Source organism: Erythrolamprus reginae, chromosome 6, assembly GCF_031021105.1.
Source record: "Erythrolamprus reginae isolate rEryReg1 chromosome 6, rEryReg1.hap1, whole genome shotgun sequence".
NCBI classification, from domain to species: domain Eukaryota; kingdom Metazoa; phylum Chordata; class Lepidosauria; order Squamata; family Dipsadidae; genus Erythrolamprus; species Erythrolamprus reginae.
The window spans coordinates 14,119,258-14,134,893 of record NC_091955.1 but is presented as its reverse complement, the minus strand read 5'-3'; the positions used below and the strand labels follow the sequence as shown (position 1 = coordinate 14,134,893).

Below are 15,636 nucleotides of genomic sequence, written 5' to 3'. Positions count from 1 at the left end.
TGTGGCTATTTAAATAATGTGACTTAATCAACTGAAAAAGAGTCCAAGCACCTATTTGAAAACTTATCTTGGTCGGTAAGCCACTCCCACCAAGTCACATGATCTTTAAGTCACCCTGGTCACATGATTGTCAAGACACTCCCATCTGGTCACACAGCCAGCAAACCACTCCTGCCCAGTCACGTGACCATCAAGCCACACCCATAAAATAAGCCAAGCCCACAGTATGGCAGTAAAAATTTTGGCAGCCCATCACTGCCTGCAGTTCACATCTGGCCTGCAAGGTTTTTAGATATGGCCCACGAAACCACTCTGGAAGAATCAATCAATATTAATAAAAAATCTTACGGATACAAGCAGCAAGTTACAGTTATAGAGTCATAAGTGGGAGGAAATGAGTGATAGGAATCATGGGGGGGGGGGGGGGGACGGGACTAGTAGTTTAATAGTAGTGCAGGCTTAGTAAATAGTTTGACAGTGTTGAGGGAATTATTTGTTTAGCAGAGTGATGGCGTTCAGGGGGAAAACTGTTCTTGTGTCTAGTTTACAGTTCAAAAATGAAATTGAGAAATTGTAATTTAAAGAAGGCCTTCAAAGAGTGTTGAAGATCTGGTAATCAATCCCTCTGGGGAATGGTGAAAGGATCTTGGTATGCTTTGATTTCAAAATAGATAATTGGAGAGATATGGAAGCAGTCTTCAATTACAGTGGTACCTCTACTTACGAACAAGTAGAAAGGTTTGAAAGAAGAAGCAATTTTCCCCATAGGAATCAATGTAAAAGCATTGGGGAAACCACAGGGAGGGTGGAGGCCCTGTTTCCTCCCAGGAGATTCCTAGAGAGGCCCCACGGAGGCTTCTCCCCACCTTTTCCTGCTCTGCTTCCTCCCAGGAGATTCCTAGAGAGGCCCCACAGAGGCTTCTCCCTGCCTTTTCCAGCCCTGCTTCCTCCCAGGAGATTCCTAGAGAGCCCCACGGAGGCTTCGCCCCACTTTTTCCGGCCCTGCTTCCTCCCAGGAGATTCCTAGAGAGGCCCCACGGAGGCTTCTCCCTGCCTTTTACGGTTACAGTTTCAGAGGCTTGGGTTTGTAAGTGGAAAATGGTCCTTGAGAAGAGACAAAAAAATCTTGAACACCCAGTTGTTATCTAGAAAAGTCCCTATGTAGAGGCGTTCTTAGGTAGAGGTACCACTGTACGTGAAAGGTTTCATACCGAAGAAGATGCAAAGGACTAGTACATAATCGGGGTGGCGGGGCAGAGCCGGGGTGACGCAGCAGATAGAGTGCTGCACTGCAGGCCACTGAAGCTGACTGTAGATCTGAGGGTCAGTGGTTCAAATCTCATCACCGGCTCAAGGTTGACTCAGCCTTCCATCCTTCCGAGGTGGGTAAAATGAGGACCCAGACTGTGGGGGCAATAGCCTAGCTCTGTTTAAAAAGTGCTATTGCTAACATGTTGTAAGCCGTCCTGAGTCTAAGGAGAAGGGCGGTATAAAAATGGAATGAATGAATGAATGAATGAATGAATGAATGAATGAATGAATGAATGAATGAATGAATGAATGAATAAATAAATAAATAATCAATGAGTCCAAGGATTACATGAAGGAGAGAATTACTGAATTATATACGAAGCTACGTATCATCGGAAAGTGTTAAAACCATAACGTTCACAATGATGAGCTACAGTGATCCCTCGGTTAGCGCGGGGGTTACGTTCCAAGACCTCCCGCGCTAACCGATTTCCGCGTTATACTGGATGCGGAAGTAAAAACACCATCTACGCATGCGCGCCATTTTTTTTCATGGCCGCACATGCGCAGATGGTGGAGTTTGCGTGTGGGCGGCGGGGAAGACCAAGGGAAGGTTCCTTCAGCCGCCCAACAGCTGATCTGCTCCGCAGCGCGGAAGCAGCGAGGAGCCGAAGATGGGGTAAAGGCAAAGGGGAAACTGAAGCTTTCTCCTGTGACAGGGAGGGAATTCCGGACAGCCCTATCCCTTCAACAGGAAGGCGGGACTGGCACCGCTTCTTCTTCTTCTTCTCGCTCGGGAAGATGAGACAATCGCCGTCGCCCGTCCTCGTTCCCGCCCTTTCCCACCCCGTCCGTCTTTTCCTATCCAAACGCGCTCTAGTCACGAAACTTCTGGCAAGTCGTGCTCAGTTGGCAGCCTCCGATGCCCCCGAAGGTGCAACCCCGAGACGGGAATTGTGGAGGAGGTTGGACGTCCGAAACAAACGTGCTGTGTGTGCGTGTGAGGAGAGGGTAGGTGGTGGATGGTGCGCGTGCGTGCGGGAAATGATCCTCGCAAGCTTTTAAATTAAAGAAACATAGAAACATAGAAGACTGATTATTATTTTGATTATTTTATTATTAATTATTTTTAATTAATATTTTTTGAAAAACCGCGTTGCAGCGTTTCGCGCTAATCGAGAACGTGCAAATCGAGGGATCACTGTATTCCAATACAACAAGGCATCAAACAGGGCTTGAATACAAAAGCTGAGTCAAAGCATCCACAACGGAATTCCAAAACCGTAACACAGATCTGAGGATTCCTTTGTACCTTGATAATGTCCAGACCGGGTTGAGGATATTCTAAGACTGGAAGCTGCTCGTCTATGTTCATTAATCCAATTTCATCAGGATCGGCTCCTTGGCTCACAAGATACACCACCTCCTGCAATAAACTTGTGCCTGTTGGGAAAATGAATAAGACAAAATTACAAGCTTTCCAAGAGAACCTTTTCTGCTGTCCATAGATGCGCAACACTAATCTCCAGATCTTTGTGCATTTTACTGCAGTGTATACTTCGCCAACCTAGTCATCTCTAGATGTGATGGACTTCAAAACTTTTTTTTAAGCTGCCTAGAGCAGTGTTTCCCAACCTTGGCAACTTGAAGATATTTGGACTTCAACTCCCAGAATTCCCCAGCCAGCAAATGCTGGCTGGGGAATTCTGGGAGTTGAAGTCCAGATATCTTCAAGTTGCCACGGTTGGGAAACACTGGCCTAGAGTCACTGAAAGTATATAAATTCTAAAAATGAAAAAAACCACCATAATTTCATGGCTTGGAATTATATGGGGAAAAACCAGGTTCATTTAACAACCTGGTTACTAAATTTACAATCACAGTGATTCACTTACCACTGGGGCAAAACTCACTTAACAAATTTCCCACTTAGCAACATAAATGTTGGTCTCAGCTGTGGTTGTAAGTCGAGGACTACCTGTAGTGCAAAAAGGGCAGGTAATGCCTTCCTGGGGTTTTTTAATTGTTATTGTTGTGACATGCTACCTTTGCCCTTTTAATTTAACTTAATTTTTTGTTTGAACAGAGACTTCCAATTTGTCTTTCCCAATATGCTGGGTTTGGATAGAGAATTTAATCAGAGCTTATCATGTCCATCCTATTCACGACAGGCATTCAAGTATCTCGGGTGGGAGTGTCTGGGGTTTTAGTGGCTTGGTTTGCCTCCAGTGTCTTCATTTCTTCCTCAAGTAATCCAACCAGTAATTCAACCAAGTGGTAATTTGAGTCCTCTTCAGATAGCTGAACTCAGCTGAACACTGAACTCACTTTGCGTGTAGCAGCATTCTTTCCTTGTCGTTTTGTTTTTTCTCATGCAAAAATGTATTTGTAGGGTTTTTTTTTAAATAACTCCCTAGAGGTAGAAGTCTTTATAACAAATAACCTAGGAGACCGCCTTCTACCGTACCTATGAGACCGCCTTCTGCCGCACAAATCCCAGCAGCCAATTAGGTCCCACAGAGTTGGCCTTCTCCGGGTCCCGTCGACAAAACAATGCTGTCTGGCGGGACCTAGGGGAAGAGCCTTCTCCGTGGCGACCCCGGCCCTCTGGAATCAATTCCCCCCAGAGATTCGAACGGCCCCTACCCTCCTTGCTTTCCGTAAAATGTTGAAGACTCACCTTATGTTCAGTCGGACTGAGTGTGTATGATTGTGTAACAGATAAGTTTTTATAACAATGTATTTTAAATTAGTTTTTTTTAAAGTTTTTAACATTAGATTTGTATTTATATTGTATTGCTGTTATGTTGTGAGCCGCCCCGAGTCTTCGGAGAGGGGCGGCATACAAATCTAATTAATAATAATAATAATAATAATGATAATAATAACTATAATAATAATAATAATAACAACTATAATAATAATAATAATAATAACTATAATAATAATTATAATAATAATTATTATTTATAACTATAATAATAATTATTAATATTAATATTAATATTAATATTAATATTAATAATAATTATTATTATTAAAACAACAGAGTTGGAAGGGGCCTTGGAGGTCTTCTAGTCCAACCCCCTGCTTGGGCAGGAAACCCTATACTACTTCAGACAGATGGTTATCCAACATCTTATTTAAAACTTCCAGTGTTGGGGCATTCACAACGTCTGGAGGCAAGCTAATTGTTCTGACCATCAGGACATTTCTCCTTAGTTCTAAGTTGTTCTCTCCTTGTTCAGCTTCCACCCATTGATTCCTGTTCTACCCTCAGGTGCTTTGGAGAATAGGTTGACTCCTTCTTTGTGGCAGCCCGAGATATTGGAACACTGCTATCATTAAAAAAAACAAACTAGACACGCATATAGTCTGGGAGGAATCCTACTTAGCAGTAGTGACTGTGAAAGGGATCTCAGAGTCTTGGTGGATAACCAACTAAATATGAGCCAGCAATGCGCAGCAGCGGCTAAAAAGGCCAACACAATCCTAAGCAGTATCCACAGGTGGATACACTCCAAGACCAGAGAGGTATTAATACCACTCTATAAAGCCCTGGTCAGACCACGTCTAGAGTACTGCATTCAGTTCTGGTCACCACACTTCAAAAGAGACATAGAAACTCTGGAGAAGGTGCAGAAAAGAGCAACCAAAATGATTACGGGACTAGAAACCAAGACTTATGAAGTGAGATTGCTGGAACTGGGCATGGATAGCCTAGAGAAAAGAAGGGCCCTGGGGGGACATGATAGCAGTCTACAGGTACTTGAGGGGTTGCCACAGAGAGGAGGGGGTCACGCTGTTTTCCAGGGCACCCGAGGGCCAGACGAGGAACAACGGTTGGAAGCTGACCAAGGAGAGATTCAACCTAGAAATAAGGAAGAACTTCCTGACGGTCAGAGCGATCAACCAGTGGAATGGCCTGCCAGTGGAGGTTATGAACGCCCCAACTTTGGACATTTTCAAGAGGAGATTGGACTATCATTTGGCTGGGGAGGTGTAGGATTTCCTGCTTAAGCAGGGGGTTGGACTTGATGACCTGCAAGGTCCCTTTCAACTCTAATAAATGAATAAATAAATAAATCTCTCCCTTGGTCCTTCTTTTCATTAAACTAGCCATGCCCAGTTCCTGCAACCGTTCTTCAAATGTTTTAGCCTCCAGTCTCCTTTTCTGCACTCTTTCTAGAGTCTCAATATCCTTTTTGCATCGTGGTGACCAAAACTGAATGCAGTATTCCAAGTGTGGCCTTACCAAGGCCTTGTAAAGTGGTATGAACACTTCACGTGATCTTGATTCTATCCCTCTGTTAATGCAGCCTAGAACTGTGTTGGCTTTTTATAAAAAGTAGATAACGTGTGAAATGACATAAAAAACATTAAGAAATACATTTAAAAATATGAAATACAGTGTTCCCTGGATTTCCGCGGGGGATGCGTTCCGAGACCACCCGCGAAAGTCGAATTTCCGCAAAGTAGAGATGCGGAAGTAAATACACCATTTTTGGCTATGGACAGTATCACAAGCCATCCCTTAAGACTTTAAACCTCTAAATTACCATTTCCCATTCCCTTAACAACCATTTACTCACTATTATTACTGGTACTCCCCATTGAATAAGACACTTAGTGATCCTGATATTTATAAACATAATTATTTATTAACATTTTTTTTTGTCATTTATTTGCAAAAATTATTAGTTTGGCGATGACATATGATGTCATTGGGTGGGAAACACCGTGGTATAGAAAAAAAACCGCGAAGTATTTTTTAATTAATATTTTTTGAAAAACCGTGGTATAGGCTATTCGTGAAGTTTGAACCCGCGAAAATCGAGGGAACACTGTACAGTATATGAATGTCTGTTTCTGTTAAAAATATATACAAATAAAATAAAATAAAAAATGCATACATACACAAACACACACCTAAATATTAGTGCTTATATAGTCTACGGCAGTGAATTTCAACCTTTTTTGAGCTGCGGCACATTTTTTACATATACAAAATCATGGGGCACATTGAGCGGGGGGGGATGGGGGGGCTAAAAAGTTTGGACAAAAAAATTCTCTCTCTCTCTCTTCCTCTCACTCTTTCTCTCCTTTCTCTCTCTTCCTTCCTTCCTCTCTCTCTCCATCCTTCTTTCTTTCTCTCTTCCTTCCTTCCTCTCTTTTTTGTTCTCTTTCTCTCTCTCTCTTGCTTTCTTTCTCTCTTTCTCTTTCTCTCTTGCTTTCTTTCTCTCTCTCTCTCTCTTGCTTTCTTTCTCTCTCTTGCTTTCTCTCTCTCTCTCTCTTTCTCTTGCTGAGCTTCGCGGCACACCTGCCCATGTCTCGCGGCACACTAGTGTGCCACGGCACACTGGTTGAAAAACACTGGTCTACGGAGAGGGGCGGCATACAAAATTAATAAATAATAATAATAAATAAAAATAAATAAGTTAAATTTATACTCTCAAATAAGCCATATTATGGTTTGTACGGTTGTGGTTGTTTAGCACATGAGAATTTGTATTCTAAGGTTTAGCTCAACCAGCTTTAAGCTTTGTAAGCAACCCAAGAACAAAAGAGAGTTGGAAAATGCGTCTGAATTTACAGTATCGTCTGCAGTTTATAAAACAATTTTCTCTGAAGCTTGGAGGAAATCAAGTAGAAGCTTTTAGTACCGGCAGCAGGTCATAAATATTTCAAATGGGCAACTTCAGAAAGCCATAAAAATGCAGCCAGCTGGTCTGATCTGGTTTTTTGCATGCTATTGTAGCTCCTCTACCACATTCCATTAAATCTTTGCCCAGAATCTGCGGGGATCCTTTATAATAAAAATGACAGGATGGTAGAACAGATGCAAAAACAAACTTATAGATGTGAAACATCCAGGCCTGCAAACCATCCTTTTTTCCCCCTGCTGGCCTAAGTGACAACCTGTTTAGTCTGGCAATGTATAACTGACATCTCTTAAGAAGTAGCTGGATGGATTCGCACCTAATGCTCAGACATTAAATGTGATTTATAATTAATACAGGTGTTGTTGAAGGTAACTACTTCACCTTCAACAACAACACAACACACCACTCCATTAGGGGGTCATTATATCCAGAAAGAGACAACATGGAACAGTATGTCCATGCCCACTGCAACAATATCGCCAAAAAGGCTTCTAGAGTTGTTAACCTGATCCTACGCAACTTCTGCTCCGGCAATCTCACACTACTCACCAGAGCCTACAAAACTTTTGCCAGACCAATCCTTGAATACAGCTCATCTGTCTGGAACCCATACCACATCTCGGATATCAACACCCTAGAAAATGTCCAAAGATGCGTCACCAGAAGAGCCCTTCACTCCTCCACGCGAAACAGAATACCCTACGAAAGCAGACTATCCATCCTTGGTCTAGAAAGCTTAGAACTACGATGCCTAAAACACGATCTAAGTATTGCCCACAAAATCATATGCTGCAGTGTCCTGCCTGTCAATGACTACTTCAGCTTCAACCGCAACAACACAAGAGCAAGCAACAAATTGAAATTCAAACTTAATATTAATCGCTCCAAACTTGACTGTAAAAAATATGACTTTAACAATTGAGTTGTCGAAGCGTGGAACTCATTACCGGACTCAATAGTGTCAACTCCCAACCCCCAACATTTCTCCCTTAGACTATCCACGATTGACCTCTCCAGGTTCCCAAGAGGTCAGTAAGGGGCGTGCATAAGTGCACTAGCCTGCCTTTCGTCCCCTGTCCAATTGTCTCTCCTTATCCCATATATCATATACCTTTTCTTCCTTTCATATATCGTTTCCTCTACTTTTATATCTTTTCTTTATATATAATACTTCATGTCTATCCTCTTCAATATGTATTGTGTATGGGACTAACTAACTAACTAACTAACTAACTAACTAAATAAATAAATAAATAAATAAATAAATAAATAAATAAAAGTATGAGAGAGTCTTAACCACAAATGTCTTCCTATCTTGGATTTACAGACCTAGAGTTGAGTTTAACCTCTTGGGAACAATGAATGTGTGGTATTAGGATTTCAGATGCTCTGAAAAAAATTAAACTTTCTGATGCTATAACCATTTCAGGGTTTTTTCCTTCTTGGAGAAGGCTCGAGTTTTTAAAATCCTGTGGATTTTAAAATATCAAAATATATATTTCTGAAAAAATATATCAATGTCACTTTAATGTACTTTACTAGCTTCTCCAACCTGATACTTTCTTGACAGTCTTACGCATTGATAAAAAGAATCAGAATACTAAATGCATACTTGGAAGCAATGAACTCATAGCTAATCCTCACCCTGTCAAAGACCTTGGAGTACTCATATGCAATGAACTAAGTGCCAGAGCTCCCTGTAACAACACTGCTAAAAAAGCACTAAGAGTTACAAACCTAATCTTAGGTAGCTTCTTCTCCAGAAACACTGATCTACTGACCAGAGCTTACAAAACATTCATTAGACCAATAATCGAATACAGCTCACCTGTATGGAACCCACATTGCATAACTGACATTGACACAAACCGCTTAGAGAGGGCTGTAAAACTACTGTGAAGCAGTACAGAAGTCTAAGTCTAAATGCTATTTCCTGAAGGCCTCTGTAGCCGATAACAGAACTCTGGATCGATCCGGAGCTCTGTTATCGGCTGCAGAGGCCTTCGGGAAAGCCTTGCTGATTCTGTAAACCGCTTAGAGAGGGCTGTAAAAGTACTATGAAGTGGCATAGAAGTCTAAGTCTAAATGTTATTGACTGAAGGCCTCTGTAGCCGATAACAGAACTCTGGATCGATCCGGAGCTCTGTTATCGGCTGCAGAGGCCTTCGGGAAAGCCTTGCTGATTCTGTAAACCGCTTAGAGAGGGCTGTAAAAGTACTATGAAGTGGCATAGAAGTCTAAGTCTAAATGTTATTGACTGAAGGCTTCTGTAGCCGATAACAGAACTCTGGATCGATCCGGAGCTCTGTTATCGGCTGCAGAAGCCTTCGGGAAAGCCTTGCTAATTCTGTAAACCGCTTAGAGAGAGCTGTAAAAAGTACTATGAAGTGGCATAGAAGTCTAAGTCTAAATGATATTGACTGAAGGCCTCTGTAGCCGATAACAGAACTCTGGATCGATCCGGAGCTCTGTTATCGGCTGCAGAAGCCTTCGGGAAAGCCTTGCCAGTTGCAGAATAAATGATTTGCGAGGCCTGGCTGCAACTCTGAAAAGCAGAATAAGTTCCTGAAGACCTCTGACAGATAAAAGGAGGCTGGGGGTGACATACAAGTGAACTTCTGGTTGGCCCATTAAGGCTGTTTTTCGCTCTCCATCGGCTTTAGGAGGCTTTCCTGAAACCTGGGGAGAGTGAAAACAGCCAAAAAGGCCAAAAATCAGCTGGCCAGTACGTGCATGCGCATTGAAGCTGACATAGGGCAACACCTCATGTGCCACATGCCATAGATTCGCCATCCCTGTTCTAGAGTCTTGAACTACCAAATACCTATCTGTTTTCTGTTAACCATAAGCTGCAATCAACAGAGCAAACTAAAAATATAGTGACCTGAATTTAATTGAGCAATACAAGGCCCTCCGGGGGGCATTTAATAGCCGTCCTCTGTAGCCATCACATCAAAGCAATGGGAATGGCAGTCCTACAACTTCCAGAACGTGTCCTACGGTTAAGTCTTCCCTTAGGAACTGAAGTGCCGAGTACACACTACAAGAACGTGGCTTTCCAAGATCGATCAATATCTGATCCGAGTCGCTGGCTTGAAATCCTACCTCTTTGCTCCCAGCCTGACCTCTTAATTTTTTTCCCTAAATCATCTCTGGGACTTTGAGGGGAATAGAATAGAATGGGATGGGATGGGATGGAGTAGGGTAGGGTAGGGTAGAGTAGAATAGAGTAGAGTAGAAAATATGGAATGGAATGGAGAATTAGAATTAGAATAGAATAGAATAGAATAGAATTGAAATTTATTGGCCAAGTGTGATTGAATACACAAGGAATCTGTCTTGGTGCATATGCTCTCAGTGTACATAAAAGAAAAACTTGTCAGGAATCATAAGGTACAGCACTTAATGATAGCCCGGGTACAAATAAGCCATCAAATACAAAAAATGGGCAATAGAAACATAGAAACATAGAAGACTGACGGCAGAAAAAGACCTCATGGTCCATCTAGTCTGCCCTTATACTATTTCCTGTATTTTATCTTACAATGGATATATGTTTATCCCAGGCATGTTTAAATTCAGTTACTGTGGATTTACCAACCACGTCTGCTGGAAGTTTGTTCCAAGGATCTACTACTCTTTCAGTAAAATAATATTTTCTCATGTTGCCTTTGATCTTTCCCCCAACTAACTTCAGATTGTGTCCCCTTGTTCTTGTGTTCACTTTCCTATTAAAAACACTTCCCTCCTGGACCCTATTTAACCCTTTAACATATTTAAATGTTTCGATCATGTCCCCCCTTTTCCTTCTGTCCTCCAGACTGTATACAGATTGAGTTCATTAAGTCTTTCTTGATATGTTTTATACTTAAGACCTTCCACCATTCTTGTAGCCCGTCTTTGGACCCGTTCAATTTTGTCAATATCTTTTTGTAAGTGAGGTCTCCAGAACTGAACACAGTACTCCAAATGTGGTCTCACCAGCGCTCTATATAAGGGGATCACAATCTCCCTCTTCCTGCTTGTTATACCTCTAGCTATGCAGCCAAGCATCCTACTTGCTTTTCCTACAGCCCGACCACACCGCTCACCCATTTTGAGACTGTCAGAAATCACTACCCCTAAATCCTTCTCTTCTGAAGTTTTTGCTAACACAGAACTGCCAATGCAATACTCAGATTGAGGATTCCTTTTCCCCAAGTGCATTATTTTACATTTGGAAACATTAAACTGCAGTGATCTGTAAATAGATATATTTCTTTATGTAACAAAAACAAAAATAAAACATTAAAAAAAACAACAAATAAGCCATCAAATCTTATTAGGAACCAGTCAATATAAATTGTAAGGATACAAGCAACAAAGTTAGTCATACAGTCATTTGTGGGAGAGGATGGGTGATAGGAACAATGAGAAGATTAATAGTAGTGCAGACTTAGTAAATAGTTTGACAATGTTGATGGAATTATTTGTTTAGCAGAGTGATGGCGTTCGGGGGAAAAACTGTTCTTGTGTCTAGTTGTTCTGGTGTGCAGTGCTCTATAGTGTCATTTTGAAGATAGGAAAAGCAGGACATGGCAACATTCCTGTCCCCTGAAGCATTCTGTTTGCATTTGCATTTGACTTCCAATTTCCAATTGATGCGAGCCAGACAAGGACAATCGAAGGACTGGAAGTGGTCCAAGGCCACAGAACGCTCCGGTCTGAACTTTGGTTGAACAGCATGGCAGATCTGTTCCTTCAGACTTGCAAAATTCTGCTCAACGTAGCCTTACGATAAAGTAGCATTAGCAAATCGGATCATGTTTCCCGTCTGGCCTACCCAGGAAGGTTGAAATTAATCTCGCAATTCTGAAAGTATTATTTTTATTTATTTTATTTAATTCGACTTCTGTGCCTCCCAATCCCGGAGGACTCAGGATGGCTTACAACAATATAAAATATAAAAAACAATTAAAAAGAAGTCAAATATGCAGTCTAACCATAAAACCCGAATTAAAACCATAAAACCCGAATTAAAACCAATTATTATTATTATTATTATTATTTATTTATTTATTTATTTATTTATTTATTTATTGGATTTGTATGCCGCCCATCTCCGCAGACTCGTGCGGCTAACAACAGCAGTAAAACAGTACAACAAAATCCAATACTAAAAAAGCAGTTAAAAACCCATTATATAAAAACCAGTCATACATACAAACATACCATACATAAAATTGTGAAGGCCTAGGGGGAAAGTGTATCTTAGTTCCCCCATGCCTGGCGGCAGAGGTGGGTTTTAAGCAGCTTACGAAAGGCAAGGAGGGTGGGGGCAATTCTAATCTCTGGGGGGAGTTGGTTCCAGAGGGTCGGGGCCACCACAGAGAAGGCTCTTCCTCTGGGTCCCGCCAAGCGACATTGTTTAGTTGACGGGACCCGGAGAAGACTCACTCTGTGGGACCTAACTGGTCGCTGGGATTCGTGTGGCAGAAGGCGGTCCCTGAGATATTCTGGCCCGGTGCCATGAAGAGCTTTATAGGTCATAACCAACACTTCGAATTGTGACCGGAAACTGTGCGGCAACCAATGCAGACTGCGGAGTGTTGGAGAAACATGGGCATATTTGGGAAAGCAGATCGTGCATGCATTCTGCACGATCTGAAGTTTCCGAACACTTTTCAAAGGTAGCCCCATGTAGAGAGCGTTGCAGTAGTCGAGCCTCGAGGTGATGATAAACTATAAACTAAATAACCAATATGCATACGTAGCATTCATACAATTTGGCCATGATAGTTGTTAATTCATGCCCCTCCCCCCCCAGGCCTGATGGCAAAGCCAGGTCTTTGTGGCATTACGGAAACCATTAGGGTGGGAGCAGTACGGATCTCGGGGGGGGGGAGGAGTTGATTCCATAGAGCCAGGGCAGCCACAGAGAAGGCCCTGCCCCACAGCCCCGCCAACCTGCACTGCTTAGTCGAAATAGTACCCGCGCTGATTAAGCAAAGAGCATTAAGAACATTAGACCACAAGAATTCACCTAAATGGACTAAATGGGCTCTTTCCTAACATCATTCTGCTTGGAGACAGGATAGGTCAGGGGTGCCCCAACGCCCAGGCCTGAGTGTGTTCAGAACCGGGCCGCAGAAGTGGTGGGTGAGTGCGCGCATGGGCGCACAGCTCCACTTCTGTGAGCAGCAGGCAAACATACATGCAGCTGCTTTTGCGAGTGGCCGGTGAGGGTGGCTGTCGCTCGCGCGCGCGCCCACCATTCGTGCAAAACCATCCCCTCCCCACCCTCCGCCCGCCAGTCTGCGAAGCCAGAAAGGTTGGAGAATGCTGGGATAGGCAAACATCGTAAATATGGATTGATTCACCTGTCAAATTAGAAGAATTGTTTCCTGTCTGCTTTGGAATAACCTTGTTGTGTGTGTGTGTGTGTGTGTGTTTTAAAAAAAATCTGAGCAGCTTCTGTTGATTTCTTATAGCCTGAGCATCTGGAACATGTCAGGGGGATGGAAAGACTTGAGAAGATGGGGTGGACCGAAGACTGCAACATTAAGCAGGAAAGAATCAATGTTCTCCCTCTGCAATGTCCATATGGACCAGTCCATCTTTTCTTTTCTTTCTTTCTTTCTTTCTCTCCTTCCTTCCTTCCTTCCTTCCTTACTTACTTACTTACTTATGCTGCCCTCGGGGCGGTTCACAGCATATAATATAACAATACAGTAAAACGGCAAATTTAATTAAATTTAAAATTACAATCTAAAAATCCAACATTTAAAAACAATCATACCAGTTCAATCATGCAACATATATCCCATTTCGTTGGCCAGGGGGCTGAGATTTAATTGCCCCAAGCCTGGCAAGTGAGTCTTAAGACTCTTATGGAAGGCACGGAGAGTGGGGGCAGTGTGAATCTCCAGGAAGAGCTGATTCCAGAGGGCCGGGGCCCCCACAGAGAAGGCTCTTCTCCTAGGCCTTTACATCACCTGCCTTCTCTCTCTCTCTCTCTCTCAGATGTCCTGTGCCTCAAGGCTCACTGTTTTTCTTCAAGATGGGCCTTCTCTATCTAGCCAGCAAGCAGTCTCCATGTGAGGCTGGCTAATTGCTCTACCTGCACCCAGCTGTGTTGATAACCCAGAGGTGTGTGTGTGTGTGTGAATGTGGGGAAATCTCTCTGGGATTTACCTCCGGTGATCTGAAAAGTAAGCCCTCCCTTTATTAACGAAGGTTATCTCTCAGTACAAGTGCCTTGCTAACAATGCTTCTAATATGATGATGATGATGATGATGATGATGATGATGTTAAAGATGTGTATAAAAATGCACATCTCAGCCTACAGCATGAAGTATGTATGTTTCAGGCCCCAAAATGGGTATTTCTGCTAGTAAGCCAGCCCTACAATTCTCTAAGCTTTATCCTTGATCAAAACACGGTTATAATCTCATGAGAAGGTAAGCCAGACAGGTAAGGCCATACTACTACTACTACTGCTACTGCTGCTACTACTACTACTTCCTCTTCCTCCTCCTTCTTCCTCCTCCTCCTTCCTCCTCCTTCTTCCTCCTTTTTCCTTCTCTTCCTTCCTCCTCCTATCTATTTATTTTATTCCTAAAACATGAAACTCAAGTCAATTGAACATTTAAAGTGTCACAAATACCAATGGTTGATACTATTGCTGCCAATGTCCTAGGTATTAACCAAGTATTAAATTATTATTATTATTATTATATTCACAAAAAAACCAGTAATATACACAGCAAATGAGATTTATTTGCTGGATTTCATTATAATAATATGGTATATATGATATATCATTGATGTGTGATGTATGATATATAAGATACAATATTTATTTATTTGATTGATTGATTGATTGATTGATTGATCGATAGCCCCCAACCCCCAACATTTTTCCCTTAGATTTTCCACGGTTGACTTCTCCAGATTCCTTAGAGGTCAGTAAGGGGCGAGCATAAGTGCAGTAGTGTGCCTTCCGTCCCCTGCCCAATTGTCTCTCCTATATTTTATATATCTTTTCTCCCATCCATATATCCTTCCTCTACTCTTCATTGATGTATTCTATTCTCATATCTCTTCTTCTATCCCTTCCCTGATATTTACTACTACACGTTTTTATTCTCCTTAACTTTCAATTTGTATTGGACAAAATAAATAAATAAAATAAAATAAAAATTGATTGATTGATTGATTTCTATGCTGCCCTTCTTGGAGCAACTCAGGGCGGCCTGCAACATTGTAAATGCAAACAATATATGCGAAAAATCTAATTTATGATATGATATAATATTTATTGTTGTTGTTTTGCCCATACCAGTGATGGGCTATCAAAGTTTTTACTATCACGTCCTGGCAGTAGCCCACCCCTGATTATCTACTATATAAAGTGTATGTACACCCACCCACGCACAGCTCTTCTAAAATTATACACATTCAACCTCATTTACTGTTTTAATAAAAACATACCCAGGGCCCAGAAGGGGGGGAAAAAGGAGCCCACCATTGCCCATGCCCCACCTAAGCATCTCTAAAATGCTCATGCCTCCCCACCCATATAAGTCTTACCATTCAAAAAGTGAACTGCTGCTGATGTGGAAACTGCAGTTTAATGTTTCCAAATGTAAAATAATGCACTTGGGGAAAAGGAATCCTCAATCTGAGTATTGTATTGGCAGTTCTGTGTTAGCAAAAACTTCAGAAGAGAATGATTTAGGG

General features: G+C 42.0%; 1 protein-coding gene across 2 annotated transcripts in view; it reads right to left on the bottom strand.

The window, feature by feature from the left end:
- Window positions 1–15,636, bottom strand: part of SULT4A1 (sulfotransferase family 4A member 1) — a 36,650-nt gene that overhangs the window by 19,017 nt on the left and 1,997 nt on the right. For both annotated transcript variants that reach the window (XR_011559445.1, XM_070755293.1), the window contains exon 2: window positions 2,564–2,694. Coding sequence is in view for 1 of the 2 variants with exons in the window: in XM_070755293.1 (XP_070611394.1) it covers window positions 2,564–2,694 (131 nt within the window). In the remaining variant the exon portion in view is untranslated. The remainder of the gene's footprint in view (window positions 1–2,563; window positions 2,695–15,636) is intronic.